The sequence below is a fragment of the Eublepharis macularius genome, chromosome 4, assembly GCF_028583425.1.
Source record: "Eublepharis macularius isolate TG4126 chromosome 4, MPM_Emac_v1.0, whole genome shotgun sequence".
NCBI lineage: Eukaryota > Metazoa > Chordata > Lepidosauria > Squamata > Eublepharidae > Eublepharis > Eublepharis macularius.
This window is the reverse complement of record NC_072793.1, coordinates 120,088,138-120,104,676: the sequence shown is the minus strand read 5'-3', so window position 1 is coordinate 120,104,676 and position 16,539 is coordinate 120,088,138. Positions and strand designations below refer to the sequence as shown.

At 44.2% G+C, this 16,539-nt stretch overlaps 1 protein-coding gene across 1 annotated transcript in view; it reads right to left on the bottom strand.

Moving 5' to 3' along the window:
- The window catches only part of COL7A1 (collagen type VII alpha 1 chain), a 199,897-nt gene that overhangs the window by 95,393 nt on the left and 87,965 nt on the right, over positions 1–16,539 (bottom strand). Inside the window, 13 exon segments of the mRNA XM_054976386.1 lie at positions 172–276; positions 500–565; positions 5,749–5,802; positions 5,882–5,917; positions 6,255–6,326; positions 8,266–8,358; positions 9,941–9,985; positions 10,092–10,118; positions 10,866–10,901; positions 12,738–12,907; positions 13,991–14,134; positions 14,536–14,662; positions 16,226–16,362. Coding sequence (XP_054832361.1) covers positions 172–276; positions 500–565; positions 5,749–5,802; positions 5,882–5,917; positions 6,255–6,326; positions 8,266–8,358; positions 9,941–9,985; positions 10,092–10,118; positions 10,866–10,901; positions 12,738–12,907; positions 13,991–14,134; positions 14,536–14,662; positions 16,226–16,362 — 1,112 coding nt within the window.

Below are 16,539 nucleotides of genomic sequence, written 5' to 3'. Positions count from 1 at the left end.
CTCTTTGGTCTGAACACACATGAAACACAGTCAGAACATGGCAAGTGTTTTCATTCTCATGCTTCTGTGCACACGGAAGCATAGGGAGCTCTGTAGAGTTGCCTATGGAGAGAGGACAGTATGAAATGCAATTGCTGAAACACAACACAGTCTGAGGTAGGGAAATCATACCTTAACAAAATCACCAGCAGGTCCTGGTGGCCCAGAAGGTCCACGAAGTCCAGGAGATCCAGGATCACCAACTGGTCCCCTGGCTCCAGGACTTCCAGGATTTCCCTTGAGACAGAAAAACATATTCAAGTATATGCATAGCACAGCCGGGGTCTATTTAACAGGTATTCCAAAGATTTTGTGAAGCCTAAACCAATGGTTCAGGGATGCAGTGAAATCTCAAAGAGGCAGCAGCAAGGCTGAAATAGACATTATGATGCAACAGGAGCAAGATCTGTGTGTCCTTCCCACCCCATTACTGATTTCTTGCCTGTATGATGCTACATACCGGGTTGCCAGGTTCTCCCTTCCGGCCAGGAAGTCCACCTCCTCCGCTTACCACTCCAGGCTGCCCCTGTCCAAGTTAGAAGACCAAAAGGTCACAGAGACACATTCGAGGTCAGAAATAAAACGCAAATTTGCAGCAGTTTATCTGAGAAGAGGTGTAACTCTGCCCTCTGGTTCTACTTGGAAGAATTACAACTTGAAATAGTTAAATACGATTCAAATCCAATTACTCTACAACATATCTTGTATTCCATTCTGAAACTCTACAAGCAACAGATAACCCTCAGGCCTTTCCATTATGGTCTGAAACATCTTTTTCTCTCCCCCCCCCCTTTTAGGGTGGTGGTGGTGGTAGTGGTGGTTGTACTGAACATCCAGGCTAACAAACAACTCCAGAGACTGAAGGAGGGGCCCCATGGCTCAGAGGAAGAGCACCTACTTGGCATGCAAGTTCATTCCCCAGCACCTCCAATTTAAAAGGCCAGGTTGTAGGTGATGAGAAAACCTCTGCTTGAGACCCCAGAGAGCTGCTGACAGAGTAGCTAATACTGACCTTGACAGGCCAACTGTCTGACTTGTGAAAGCTTGCACACTACTTTGTTACATTTTTCTATATCCTATTAAAAATATTTCATAACTGTTGTTTTTAAATCTGGGAAGAGCAATCCTGATGAATTATATACAGCACACCCTGAAAACAAAGTAGTAGACCAAGACTATCAAACATGGATCAAGCATGGAAACCCTGGTACCCATGGATCAAGCCCCGCTCAAGCATGGAAACACGTCCCAATGTAGTTTTGTCAGTATTTTCCATTGAATGCTCTGAGTTCAGCAACTGAAATTGGCACCAGCCATGTTGCAATTTTTTTGGAGTTCTACTACTCTTCCAGCTTCAGAAGTCATGATTAAATGATGCAAGATGTTTGGATTGTTTTTTCTGGCAACATCCTTGTCTTCTGTTTCTGGTATGCAAATACCTTTATCTTCTTTAATGGATTAAGGAATTTCATTTGCAAGTTCCCTCTACTGACACCAACAGCTCAATTCCGAGGGGGAGGGAGTGCTCAAGAAGCTGGCTAGAAGGTACAATGGCATATCTTGCACTTATGCAGTTGTAACTCCCTCTTATGACAGTGCGGCAGCCTAGTGCCACTCTACCTGGGTTCCCCACCAGCACCCATGGGTGAAACTGGGGCGTAACTCCTGGCAGGCCAGGGGGCGGGCCATGAGTTAGTCTGCTCCCTAAGCTGTTTTGGGCACAGGAATGCCCCCAGCAGCAGTGGAAAGTCACGTCTCAAAAAAATAGTGGCATAGCCCACAGACACCCATTGTAAGGGAAAAGTTGCCTCCCCACCCCACACCTAGCCCTGCTCAAGCAGCCCATCAGAGCACAGGATGCCAACTACTGCAGCAACTAACCCACTCATCCCCTGTGGTGGCCAAGCAGCCTCCCTGGTGCCCAATCAGTCCCTCACTCACCTTACATAACCTCCAGCCAGGGAGCCCATGAACCAAGGTAAGTAGGGATGGGGCTGGAGGCTCTGCCTGAGAGCCCTCTGCCACAGGGACAGGAGAGTGCACATAGTGGTGAGGCAAGAGCACACAGGGGGCACCTTGCAACATTTGGGGAGTTCTTTGCACTCACACAGGGGAGAAGAGCTAAGTCCAGAATATCTAACAACTCCCATTCACGTTCCCTCACAGTTTACCTGTCTCCAGAGTCTTGGCTTGGGCAGGGGGTGGGGGAGCATGCAATGACATATAAAATGTAGCTGCAGAGCTGGCTGCTCCAATTCGCTTATTCATATCCTCTCCCTATTCCTCTTGCATATGGGCCAGTGCCTGTCTCCAAATGCAGGGCACTGTGGTTGAGGCTGGCTGGCAGCTGGGGGGGGGGCAGCCCCTGCCCTTGAGGCACCATGGCCCATGCCTGCCAAAGATGCGGTCACCCAGGGAACTGCTCTCAGCAGAGCGGCCTCAGATGAGGTGGTGGGGATCCTAGCAGCCCATGTTGGGGCCGCGTGCAGACTCCCTTGGTTGCACTCCCCCCTCATGCAGAGGAGAGAGCATGGTCATTTGTCAGGGTGACTGGGTGCTCACTTTCATAACCCCCCCTGTGAGGGTGACCATGCAACTATTTGACTAGATCCCTCACAGGGTCAGCACTCCAAGCAGCCATGACAGCAGTGAAATGAACTGATGCAGCCAAGGAGCATCTTCTCACCCAAGGGGCATTTATCATGTGGTTGCCGGCAGCACCTGTGATGATGGAGCTTCTGCCCCTGGCCACAGACACAATCCCAGGATGTGGCAGACCTGTCTGGGGCTTGCGTGAGGCCAGGCCCCTTGCCATACATGTCTCTGTTTCCCTTTCAGGCAGGTCATGACCCGTCAGGGGACCGAGGAGCATGGATGTTCCAGCCCCCAGTAACCTTTCTGGACTGCCTTTCCAGCCCAGCCTCAGGAGTGGTTCCCCAGGCAGCCCGCAACACAACCTCGCTCCTGAGAAAGCAGCACAAGGATGGCTCTCCTGGCTCCAACTGCTGCGCAAACACGCACAGCTCCCTTTCCAGGTGAGGGAAGTTAGCAACACGATTCCACACATCCTCTTATCTTTTGGCAGTTCAATGAAGTCTGTATTGAACATCAACTCCCTCCTTGTCTGTTTACTTTCCTGAGGATGACAGTAACTCCCCCCTCACTTCCCCATAGGGCTGCCCTTTCACACATCCTGGAGGATTGGCTCTGGCATGGTAAGAATGGGGTAGCCCAGAATACCTTGGAGGCTCTAGCCCCATTTAGCTTCCCTTCCCTCTTTCTCCCCCTCAAATTCACTGCAGACCATGAGGTGGAACTTGAGGTGTTGCCTGTGTGCATCGGGGTGGGGGGGCATGGAGGACTCCTATTCTCCAACAGTGCTGCTGGTGTCTGATAAGCCAAGCAGAAGACTGCTGCATGTGAGGGGCAAAGTTGATGCCAGGGGGTGGGTGGGATATGAAGCGATGTCCTGGGATCTCTGGGGCTCCTCCCACTCAGGCCAGACCACTCTCCCTTCTGCTGTCTACAGAGGCGGGGATAGACATCGGGAACCTTGCTCTGGGGTTGGGATGAAGGCCCCCAGAGCAATTTCTCTGGTCCCGGGGGCTGTCATTCCACTTTGGGGTCATTTGTTTAAGAGAAGTTCTTTAAAGGAGGCGAGCTGAACATCTGCAGTACATAATTTAAGAATAGAGAAATCTTCCATGGCATTGTACTGGTCTAATTTGAGACCTCTCTACTATATTCTAGGATTCGTTCTCATTGAGGAGGTAAATTCTGTGTCTGGCCTATACTCCCTGACTGGTGTTTCTCCTTGAAAATGTCTGCCTATAGAAAATTAATGTATCAGAGGGAGGTGAGATTTAGGATTGCACTGCCCAAATCTTTCTCAAACAAAAGCAATCAACTGCTTCTGACCCAGGTGGTCAATAATGAGCTGAGTTGCAATGGATGAGGCAGAAGACAAATGCATTGAATTATTCCAAAGTCTAGAGTACTTTACACTGAGTCACTTGATCATTACGTTCATGAAAACACTGCTCAAGTTTTGGCCGCAATGTTGGCCTACAAATTAAATGAAAGAGCCCATCTGCTGAGTGCTAAATCTGTTTTTGTGATTCCTCCTTCATTCTTTCAACCATGCCTGACCATGATTAGGGTCTACAAGATCACACTTTCCACCTGAGCCTTTAACAACCCTGTTGCCCTGCTGGAACTGATGAAGAACATCCTAAGGAAGCTGATGTTTTTATGCAAGATATAGGACTATAGCATAGTCTGTATGATCACATCTGTGCAGAGATGGCATCAGTCTTCTGAATGCATACATATGCAAACCCAAAATGCCATCTCTCAGAGCCCTTATGAAATGAAGAATGAATGAAATCATGTCCATATATTGTCACCAGAACTAAACATTAGGATTGTTAGCTGTACTGCTTGGTAAAACTGTTGCTGTTAGGTCATGGGATTTAGTCACAGATAAAGTTTTTACATACTCATCTCTATCCTCTGTCCGAGATTCTTCAACATCAACAAGTACTGGCTGAGATTACTCCCTAGCACTTCAATATAGGTCAACATATGATTTCAATATCTGAGCAGGAGTCCCTTTGACATAGTCCTTTCCTGTCAAAACATTTTAGCAGTCTTTTCACCTAACAATTCGCTTTTTATCCACACTTCAGACAGCCCAGAGTCCTGCATATACCGGCCCTATTACTTTCAAGAAGTTCATGAAAGTATGCAGACCTCTCAAGCACAGGAAAATAAAGACAAGAAGTTGAATAAAAATTGTGTATGTTAATTTACAGTCATGGAAGCACTACATTTTAAAGAGAAATATAATACAACTCAGTTTGCCATTCCTCCCTTTCCACTGAAAATCCTTACTATAACAGGAATCTGGAGAAGGAGGAGATAAATAGACAGGTCCTGATCTTGGGGACAGATCGGCTTTTATTTGAGGCTGGGTGTCTCCCCACCCATTTGCGACCCTGCTCCTATGCAACCACATATTCCTTCCCTTTCCCTCTGATCTCCAATTAACTTATCTCTTCCCCAGTACCTGGAAAACAAAATTTCCAAGCCCCAAAGAACAAGTGATTCAAAAAAAAAAAAAGATGTTTGCCCCTTTCAAGAGTCTATACTATGTGGAGAGGGGCCAATATCCAGTTAACTCACATTTTCTCCAGTCACAAGCCTGTGTAAGAATCAGAACTTTGTCATTGTGACTCTTTGAGTCCTAACTGAATCTATCCATTTGAATTAATTTTATTTCAAATTTAGATCTGCAAGTAAGAATACAATTTAGTGAACAGAATACATGGATTAAGCATATTTAAATTATGGTTAAAACCCCCTCATGTTTACCAATTCATCACTCAAAATGACTCCTACTTCATAATTAAGAATGTTTCTGGAAAACTGTCTTAGACTGTTTCACCTATTTTTGCTCATGTTCTCAATACACTGGGTGATTGCAGATAGCCAGGATTAGGAATCTAGTTGTATGAGGAGGGATAGGAATTAGTTACAAGTAAAACCTTCACAGGTATTAAAAGGAGCATCTTCTATAGACATAACTGCCTTAGCTCTTGGATGATCTCTCAGAGAAGTACTACTAATACTTGGAATGGTTTTAAATCACTATCACCATTATTATTACTTAAGTCTTGTTTGAACTATGCATGGTATACATCCACTTACCGGCTCACCTTTCTCTCCCCTTGGTCCCACTGGACCAATTAGGCCACGATCCCCCTGAAAAACAAAAGAAAAGATGAGCAAATGCTCTCTAGTTGGCAACTGGAGATCAATGAAAATCAGATTCTTTACTTACAGGGTTTCCCTTGAGACCAGAAAGGCCAGGGCTGCCCTGGGAAAACAACAACAAAACAATTAGCAGGCTTTCCCCCATAAAGCTGAGGAGCAAGGAGTGGCTAGAAGCATAAGGACATATGATATGGATGTTGGCAATCGCAAACTAGCCAAAGCAGAATCCATAGCCTTAGCTACTTCATAGTAAGATTCTGTAAGAACTTAGTAGACATAGCAAGATGAGATACATGTCTTAGCTAAGGTGGCACCCTTCTAGTCTAGATTTACATTGAAAGATGTGTTTTTTTGGATAGCAAAGCTTCATGGAAAGTGGGAATGCCACTACATGCAGTCTTAGATTACACGCAGTCTTAGAGGGAAAAAATGCTACTTACTGGTTGGCCAGGAGAACCAGGATTACCAGGACGGCCAGGATTCCCTGGCATACCATCTATTCCTGGAAATCCCTGGAAGAATAAGAGACATCAAGCACATGCCTTTGTGAAGATACATCTATTTATCTGCTGGTTCACATTCCAGAATTTTAAAATGCATGTATGTGCACACACATGAAGATCAAAACCAAGCACAGAGTAGCGCAACAGAAAACAGATTTTAAAAAAAGGATTCTTTCAGGACTGGTTCACAAATGCACATTAACCAGTTGACTACTGTCAGTCATCAAATAATAGCTTGTATATGTGAATAAATCACACTAATCATTTCATATAACCCAATGTGAACTAAAATAAAGTAAGTCCACAAATTTGGCTGAGAGTCATCAAGTGTTGATTAAACAAAGTGATGACAGATCAAGTGATGTATATGCATGTATGTATTAGACCTCAGTTTGGATTTGAGAAGACCCAGCATGACACTGTAAAAGTTCCATGCTGGAGAGGATTCAGAGAATGATAACTGGTTTGGAATATACCACACATAATTAAGGACTAACTGAAAAGATAGCAGTGCTTTTTATATATTTACAAGGTCACCATAACATAGAGAATAACTGATTTTAAGACCAATTGGGAAAGGAAAAATAAAGCAATGGATTCTAACTGCAGCTATAGCATGCATATCAGCAGAAACACCTAGCAACAAAACCAGATGGATAAGGAGACACATGATCCTGGAAAGCTGAGAGGTCCTTTGTTTAAGAGAAGTTCTTTAGAGGAGGTAAGCTGAACATCTGCAGTACATAATTTAAGAATAGAGAAATCTTCCATGGCATTGTACTGGTCTAATTTGAGACCTTTCTACTATATTCTAGGATTCGTTCTCACTGAGGAGGTAAATTCTGTGTCTGGCCTATACTCCCTGACTGGTGTTTCGCCTTGAAAATGTCTGCATATAGAAAATTAATGTATCAGAGAGAAGACTGAGCTTCAACTTGCTCAGTTTGATACCTAGTTGAAAATGTTGTTCTACAGAGGGACATCCATGACCTCCCACCTGCAGACTGAAGTGGTAAAATGTATGCACAGGTTCATCATTTCAATTTGAATGAGGCTCAAGAATTATTTGTTTGGGTCACCTAAATTTTTATTGACTTGTTTTTATCAAAATTATGTGTTTTTATTTACTCTCTTTCTAACTGTCTCAGTTGGGTTTGTTTGTTGTTTTAGTTGAAACAGGTCTAGAGAAGCATCATACAAATTTTATAAATCAATGAAACAAACAAATATTCCATAAGAGCAAAACCCCATTCTGGATTCCTCCTTTCAGAGAATAATTGAAAGGATTTGCAGGAAGAAAGGCAGGCAGCCACGAGTAACAGGCCAGCCACAATCCAAAATGCTGCTTTGCTGGTTAATTAGCTGTTAATGTCTCTGATGTTTAAGGCCTCAGTAAAGTTACAGCTTCATTCTAATCCCAATCATAGTTACTCAGAGTAAGTCCCATTTACTTCAGCTAGGTATATTTAGGGCTGTAGTCTTAAAACGACAAATTTAGGAAGGTATCAAGATCATCTAAGTCACTTGTTGCTGCAAAAGGAAAGCCTGCCAAAGACCACAGGGTGCCACAAACAGATGTGCCACAAACAGATGTTGCTGAAAAAGGAAAGCCTGCCAAAGACCACAGGGTGCCACAAACAGATGATCTGCAGAACACCACCTATAGAACAGATTGTTCTTCAAGCAAGAGCGCTAAGTCACATGTTACAGAGGAAGGCAGAAAGTTCACATGCTGCCTTCATTTTCAGAAATGGGATATCCACAAGTGGAAGCATTGTAGAGCTGAACTCTCAGGAAAGGTAGAGGGATTCTCTAATCTATGGTGCAAACTAGAGATTCCTACGGAAAAACAAGAATAGCTTCTGCCCTTACAGTGAAACTCTGTAAAATTCAGTGATCTGTTCCCCCTTCAGTAAATAAATATGTACAAGATGCTGGGGATACCTACCATGTCTCCCTTCTCACCCAGCCTTCCAATGACATCACCTGGTGGACCCCGAGGTCCCACTGGTCCTGGAGGGCCTGGGATCCCATTGCGTCCCTCAAAAAAAAAGCAATATATGGGTTTATTGCTGGATTCCAAGATCAGCTGCACCAATCACCTTCCTATATTTATTATATGCAGACAGATAGAAGGGTAATTAATAGGAATGAGAAACTTCAAGACAGTGAAGCAAAAAAATGATTATCATTCAATACATCACTGGCTTCAAGAAGCATCATTTCAATCTCTTGATCAGATTAGTTTAGCAAAATTCCTCACAAAGAACTGAAGCTTTGTTGGCACCTATATCTAAGGGTGTACAATTCTGCTCGGGAGTACCGAATATATACCCAAAAATAACTATTCAGAATTATTCAGATATATCTGGATATATTTGGCATATTTGGATATTTATTTGGTATCTGGATATATTTGCAGGAACATGCAGGAATCACATTTTAAAGGCGGCAGCAGCTTGTTTTCCTCCTAGGCAATAGGAGGAGTGGGGATGGAGGCAGCATTACTGTGTGTGTGTGTGTGTCAGTGTTGCTTGCTTGCCATATGCCATTGCTGCTACTTTGGAATTATTGGGTTGCTAGGTTGGATGCTGGGATTCTCTGGTTTGACACTGGCTCTGGAGCGATTGTCTGGTTTGAGAGCCAGTTCAGTGGTGGTTAGGAGTGGCAGGACTCTAACCTGGAGAACCAAGTTTGATTCCCCTACTCCTCCACTTGAAGCCAGCTGGGTGACCTTGGGTGAGTCACAGCTCTCTCAGAGCTCTCTCAGCCACACCTACCTCACAGTCTGTTGTGGGGAGAAGAATGGAAGGGGATTGTAAACTGATCTGAGACTCCTTTGGGTAGTGAAGGATGGGGTATAAAACCAAATCTTTTTCTTCATCTGGCACTGTTGGTTCAGTTTGCACTGGGAAGCTTTTAGTCATTGTTTGCTTTGTGTGTTAGCTAAGGATTCCTATGTCCTGGAGAATGCCTTGGATTTTTCCCTCCATAGGAAACAATGGAGAGTTGCTAGAGGCCGCTTGTTCAGGGGCCTGCAGAACTGTACCCTTTGGTTCAATTCACTTTAAACTTGGGGGTCTTTAGTGGACAGGCAGGACTAGGTTCCCGAGAATTCTGGTGTAGTTTGCTTGAAAAATGGCCCCTCCTGCCTGCCCCCACCCCCCCAAAAACCACTTTCCCCATAGGGAATAATGGGAAAGATGTCCAGGCAAGCTAGCTGGAAACAATCCTGAGAAAAAGTGGCTAGCTCAGAGATATTTAGGAAGCTAGTCATTACTTGGCAAAGGCAATCCAGTTACTCATATATAGCGCTGCCTTATGCAGCTAGTAAAATCTTGTAACACTAACACTCTGCCCAGTAAAAGAATAGCATCTTGTCCATGATACTCTGTTAGTGAGCTGGGACTAACTATGCTAATAGAGCCTCAGTCTAACAAATTTAACACAGAATAGTGATGAGAACAACTATTTGTTTGAAACAGAGATAAAGATGTTGCCTGATGGTCTAAAGACAAACGATGGAAGAAGATTCTAGTCAAACCAACCCAGCCCTAAAGGATAATATCAGCTCCAACACAATCCATATAATTCAGAGACTGACAAATAAGAGCAGTCATTACCGGCTCTCCAGAAGGGCCAGGAAGTCCCATGCGTCCTTTCCGCCCCTGCAGAAATGACCAGAGAAATTAATATGCATTTCCCCACCTCCTCTTTGGCTTCAAATGGAGTTCCATGTGAGATTTCATTCCCAGACATAACTCAGATACTCACAATCTCACCAGGTTCCCCCTTTTCACCCTGCAGGGAAAAAAGGAAAACATTCCAGATGACATCCTAATTTATTTATTGTCAAAGCCACCTCAAGCATCATTTTCTCCCTGGTTACTTCTGGCAAGTTAATCAGTCATAGTAGCGTTAGGGTTGGCTACATGGAAAGACAATACTGAGCCACTGCAACATTTTCCATTCCCATCAAATCCTTCCAAAGTTCACCCTCTCCTCTTCTGGACATATCCCTAGAATACTGTATAGTAGCATGAGTTCACTGCTGAGAACAGCTGTACCTCATCATGGAACCTGAACTTGCTTCTTTCCCCAAAGGGAAATGAAATTCACTTGCACATCCTCTTGGAAGCTTATATATTTTACAGCACCCTCCTGAGGTATGAAAGCCCACCAAATTTGGTAAGTTCCAGTGGCTCCAGTTAACTCTTAAAGTCACTGGCCCCAGTTAACTGGCTCCAGTTAACTCTTAAAGTCAGAAAGCTGAGGGTCATTTTTAGTATATGAACTGCAAGTTCGAAATAGCCGTATCCATTTCTAGAATCCAAACAGAAAAGGCTAACATTGCCTTAACAAGCAGGGGAATTTTTCTTCAAAAGTCTCCCTTCAATAATCTGCTATCTTTCTTACATAGCTCTGAAAAGGAATTTGATTCCTGTGATTTAAGAATACCTCCTTTCTCTCTGTTTTGCCTGAGGGAAGAATTCTGGTTTATTAGAGAACACTTGTTCTAGTTTAGCCCTGTAGTAGTTAAATACTCACCTTGGGACAGTGCACTACACAAGGTTCTGGTCTAGGCTGAGAGAGAGAGAGATGGAGACAAAAAAAATATCAGAATTAAAGTAGTTGTATACTGCTGCTGTTTGATGTTTACTGAGAGCCAAGCTACAAATGATGCCTTTCACAGGTTGGACACTTGTCAGCTTCCCTCAAGTTTTGATGGGAAATGTAGGCATCCTGGTCTTGCAGCTGTAATGGAGAGCCAAGCTGTAAAACCAGGATGCCTACATTTCCCATCAAAACTTGAGGGAAGCTGACAAGTGTTCAACCTGTGTCAGGCGTCACTTGTAGTTTGGCTCTGAGTCTTGGATAAACATCAGCAACCATGCACCAAGTGGCAATTTACTGTACTGCTGAAGTAAGCATCTGGTAAGGTACTTATCTGATATATCCTGCCAGGGGAGTTTTACCACACACTTGCAACCAATCAGAAATCTCAGGGAGCAAGTAAGTGGTAACATTTTTTTCAGCATTTGACAGGACATTACAAGCAACTGGTTTACCATGAGGTTACATGCGTACATTAGTTTCTGCTGGATACAAAATAATCTGTAGTCACCTTCTAAGAAATATAAACCACAACGTTTATTTTTATTTATTTGTTTATTAGATTTATATTCCGCTCAGACCAGATTTTATTTTAGGTATTTTGGTCCTGCCTCCCTACACTTATTCAAGGCAGCTCACAACAGGACAATTACAATAAAACCAAGAGCGCTAAAACAATAAGACAAATGCACAACAAAATTAAACAGACAAAAGCAGCTCAATAAAAATAAACAGAAGCAGCAAGCAGTTCTGTATGCAAGAACCCCAGTGCAAGAAAAAGCAACAGCTTAGGTAATTTCAAAGCCCTTCTGGAAAAAGCAAGTTTCTAAACTACAACGGAAGGTCAAAAAGGAGGAGCCAAGCAAAGTTATAGCAAGAAATGCCTTGTCCAGAGGGACCACAAGCATGAGACTGGGTGCTCCCAAAGACCACTGCCACCAACTAGTCTCAAATCTCAGACCAGTTTATACAGTAGAAATGAGGGAGACCACTGTCCATCTCTCAAGGCACTTCAGTTGCATACGCACCCATGCAGCAGAGGTCTGATCCTGGTCGTTTCAGGTCCAATCCTGGCCGTTTTGGGCCCAAAATGGCCAGGATTGGGCCGCTGCCAGGTGGGGAATGTTCCCCCACCTGGCAGCAACCTATTCCAGGCTGATTCAGGCCCGCTCCTGACCGTTTTGGGCCCAATCTGGGCCATTTTGGACCCTCTTTGGCCATTTTGGGCCCAATTTGGGGCCAGAATGGCCAGGATCTGGCTGCTGCCGGGCGGGGGTGTTCCCCCATCCAGCAGAAGCACAATCCTGTCTGTTTTGGGGCCAATCCTGGCCATTTCGGGCCTGTTTCAGCCATTTTGGGCCCAAAGAGGCCAGGATTGGGCCCGAAACAGCCAGGATCAGGCCAATGCCAGGAGGGGGAGTATTCCCCTGCCTGGCAGAGGCCCGATCCTGACCATTTCGGGCCCATTTCGGCCCAATTCCTGAAATAGCCAGAATCGGGCCACTGAGGGGTGGAGGAGTGTTCTCCTACCCAACAGCGGCCCATTCTAGGCCGATTCGGGACCAATCCTGTCCCTTTGGGGCCTGTTTCAGGACCGAAACGGCCAGGAGCAGTGGGGGGGGGGGAGTTTTGAGAACTGCTGGATCGCCATTTCGGAGCGTTCTGGCAGAAAAAAAGCCCTAGGTGCATTGAAGTAAGTTCTCTTCCTCATCATCGTCTCATTCACTTTTCTTTACTGCTCAGCCCATTCAAATGCTTAAAAAAATGCAGAGTTGTCTGTTTTATAAGCAATGATCTCTGCCTTACCCCATCTGTGATTTGAGCCCGACAGAGGGCACTGGCAAGCGCCTCTTCCAGCTCCGACAGAGTGCTTGAGTCCCTCACAAAAAAAACATGGCGTGGGTCTTCATTGGTTACCAGACGGCGCAACTGCTCACGATCAGCCCCATCCATGCCCACTGCAAGTACGTGAATCCCTGACAAGCACACAGAAAATAAGTCAAAGGAGTAGCCTCCTGATGACCACTCTGTGGGAAGAATATGTAGCAGCTGAGGAGAAAGGACTCACAGCACTGCCAACCTAGCTAACTGTTGCAAAGGAAAGCTTCAGCCAGGACCACTCATCAAGTCAAGCAACCCTACATCAATAAGAATTTTCCAGTTTCCCAAGGAAACCAAAAAAGGTAGACTGCTCAGTTAGCTGTGTTCACAGTCTACTCAAGATAGTGCTATGAACTACCCCTGAGGTAGTTAATAATTAAGCTTCCATATACAAACAAAGCCAAGGCATTCAGCCAACCTCTATGCCAAGGAGACAGAGAGGGATTTCAATTTCTAATCCCAGAAACAACTGCTCCTTGCTTTGGGTCTTTTAAAATTTCCATTACCTATAAACTCCCAGCCTATTATTTTGCCTAAAATAAGTATTAAGATAGAAACATTTTACTATTTATTTCTTTGAGGGCAACTTTATGTTTCTATATGTTAAATAATAAAACCATCCTCTAAATTAAAAAAAATTGTGTTCTGATTTGGTGGAGTCCATACTCAGCCTATTCCATTCCACATCTATAACTAAACAAACCAGAAAGGTGTCTTAACTGAAGAAGATATTCCTGTCAGTAAAAGTCTCTTTTGCTTACAATACATGCTAGCAGGTCGTTTTAGAGTCAAATTAGTCTCATTGGTAAAGCTGAAGTAATTAGACCTGCATCTTATTCCGTTTATTATTGACTTGGGGTGTCAGAGAAAGGAGTAAAAATTCTCGAAAGGACTCCAGGGATGTCAGAGGTTCTCAGCTCTGTCAGCCAACAGAAGCTGAGGGGTACACCTCCCCCAAACACACACATTTGGAACAAACCAGTTATAAGGAGTAGCCTGGTGGTCAATCAAAACAACAATAAAATGAGGAGAGAAGTATCTTGAAGGTCACCACGGCTTCTCTAGGTAACACTTCAGGAAGGTTGTCTCCATATTATTTGATAACTATGTTCCTTCAGCAAGAACCTTTCTCATTAGAGGAGATCTTCCTACTCAAAACTCCAAGACCTGTATCTCACCTGCTGCCTTTATCTCCCTGGCCTGCTCAATGGCTTCATCACTTGATGGTCCATCTGCCAATATTACCAGAACTCCTGGCACACCAAGTCTACGGCCTGCACTGTGACTCATGATATAGTTCTTGGCAAAATTGATGGCAGCTCCTGCAAAGCACAGAAAGCATCCGTAAACAATGCCATAGGGTAAATATATACAAGTTCACAAAGACATAGCATTAGCAGGAATTCAGTACAACATAGTAGTAGAGTCTATGGTTCCTAACTCATGGATACTCACACCATGGATACTCACACAAAGAAACACATAACAGAAAAATTGTCAAGAGAATTGTTACAGCAGCAGCCTTTGTAGCCGGGCACACTACTCGCTTCAGGCTTAAAGCAGCAACTGATTAGACAGTACATAACCATGCAGGATTTCAGTGGAATACTTGATTTTTTTTAAAGCTGTTGATCTGTTAATAGCAAAACCCCACTGGCTCCCGAGTCCCTACCAATCCCTTAAATCAACAGAACGGGCATTCTCGAATTCCAGGCCTCCTTACCAATAGCATTGCCACTAGGCTCCTCATAGCGCAGTGTGTGGATGTGTTGCAGGACTGTTGCAACATCACTAGAGCGATTGAACAGGAGTAATGGAAGGCTGCGGTAGCTGTAAATGAGAAGACCCACCTGAGAGAGAGAGAGAGAGACGTAAGCAGCATGGAAGAATTGAGGGACGGTGCAGCCAAGAGGTGGAGATGTGAAGAAAAGACACTATCCTGATAGCAGAGGTAAACCAGGAGTGGGATGTCACATATGGGTCTGTGTTAATATCAACCTATTATAATGCAGCATGCTGCTTTATGACATATTACAATTGTACATGTGACACGGGGCAGGTACATTTCATTTTGCCACAGCACACCACTCTACAGGACACAAATGTCTGATTCACACATGCAAGAAACCACACAGCACAGAAGCTGCATGAAGAGGCAAACAATACTATACCTATGCCCTTGAGAATTTAAACAGATCTTTAAATCATTAAGGACCAAAAAAAGTTCAATTAAGTGTGCTCCATATAGCAAAGCAAAATAAACAGCCCCCTTCAACCTCTTTTCAGTCACACCCAACCAAATTGTGTTCTTCACAAGGAATGAAGGATGTAACGTTTAGAAATTTCAACCCATGTTTGACCCCCTTTCCCACTACCACCCACCAAAACCTCCCTTCCCAGGTTTGGGCTTCACAGGCAGTTAAGGGCTATCACAATTCACCACCGGTCTAGACCCAAATTATCAGGTAGAGAGTCCTGACCCAAATACCAATTCTTCCCAGAGATCTCACCATACAGAGCAGCCAGTTCCCCAGTATCAATACCCCTCACCCAGCTGCTGCCCAGGACTATCGGACTAAAGGAAATCAGTGTTTACTTCCCATAAACACTGCCACCATTTAGTTAATTGGGCAAACTGATCATGACCAGAATGCTTGATGTGTGTGTGTGTGTGTGTGTGTTATTTCCTCTCAGCCAATAACATCCAGTCAGCCAGGGTCAAACAGAAAAAAAAATCACGTTTATTTATAACTGCCCTAATGGATTTCAAATATCCCAACCCCCTTCATTCCATTAGCTCACATTGGCTGTTCTCTGGGAGAGGTAGAGCTGGAACTGGTCATGTCCATATACCATGTCTCAGCCTGAACTTAGTGTTGGCACCCAACTCTACTCTGGGATTCAGGTAAAATGCCAACCCAAGCCTGCAGCTTCAGCTTTTCCCTCACAATTGCTGGACAGAGATGGTTCAGTTCTTCAGAGATACAGTTTTCTTACTCACACAAAACACTGCCTAGACCACAATGCACAACTCAAACTGAGCAACAGTAAGAAGTAACATGCTCTGACCTGGATGCCCCAGGCTAGCCTGATGTCATTAGATCTTGGAAGCTAAACAGAGTAAGCAGAGATAATTTCTCAGAGTGTTTGGAGATTGTCAGGTAGAAACCCTCCTCATTCAAATGTCAACTCCAACTGTCACTTCCACTGGAGTATTCTACCCCCTCAGCCCCTTCCCTACAGATAGAATCATATGTAAATTAGCATGAAGGTTGCTTTACAGGACTTAGCAGCTTACAGCATCTCAGCTCCAAAATAATAAATAAGATTTTGCAGCAGTACATATGGCACGTCCATGGCATATTTGAATTAGGCCATAAAATCTACTGCAAGACCTTTATGTTGGGTCTTACCTGAGTGGCACTAGGACCCAGTTGTCCCAGAGCAGATACCATATTGGAGAGGAAGCTCCGCATAGCCTCTGCATTGTAGGCATTGTCTCGAGTCGCATGTATGAGAAAAGCTATATCACTGTGGGCATCGTGGCAAACTGCAGAATTGAAAGTTTCAAAGTGAGTCAGGATGGGTACTTCAAATTGGAGTAGAGAACAAATGAGAGATGAGAAAGGAGTGTTCTTCCCCTTCCTGAGTGCTTTTGATTCCAAGTATGAAAAGCAAAGACTAAGCAAAAAAGGCCCAAGCAAAACTTAACCCTTTTATTTCAGCA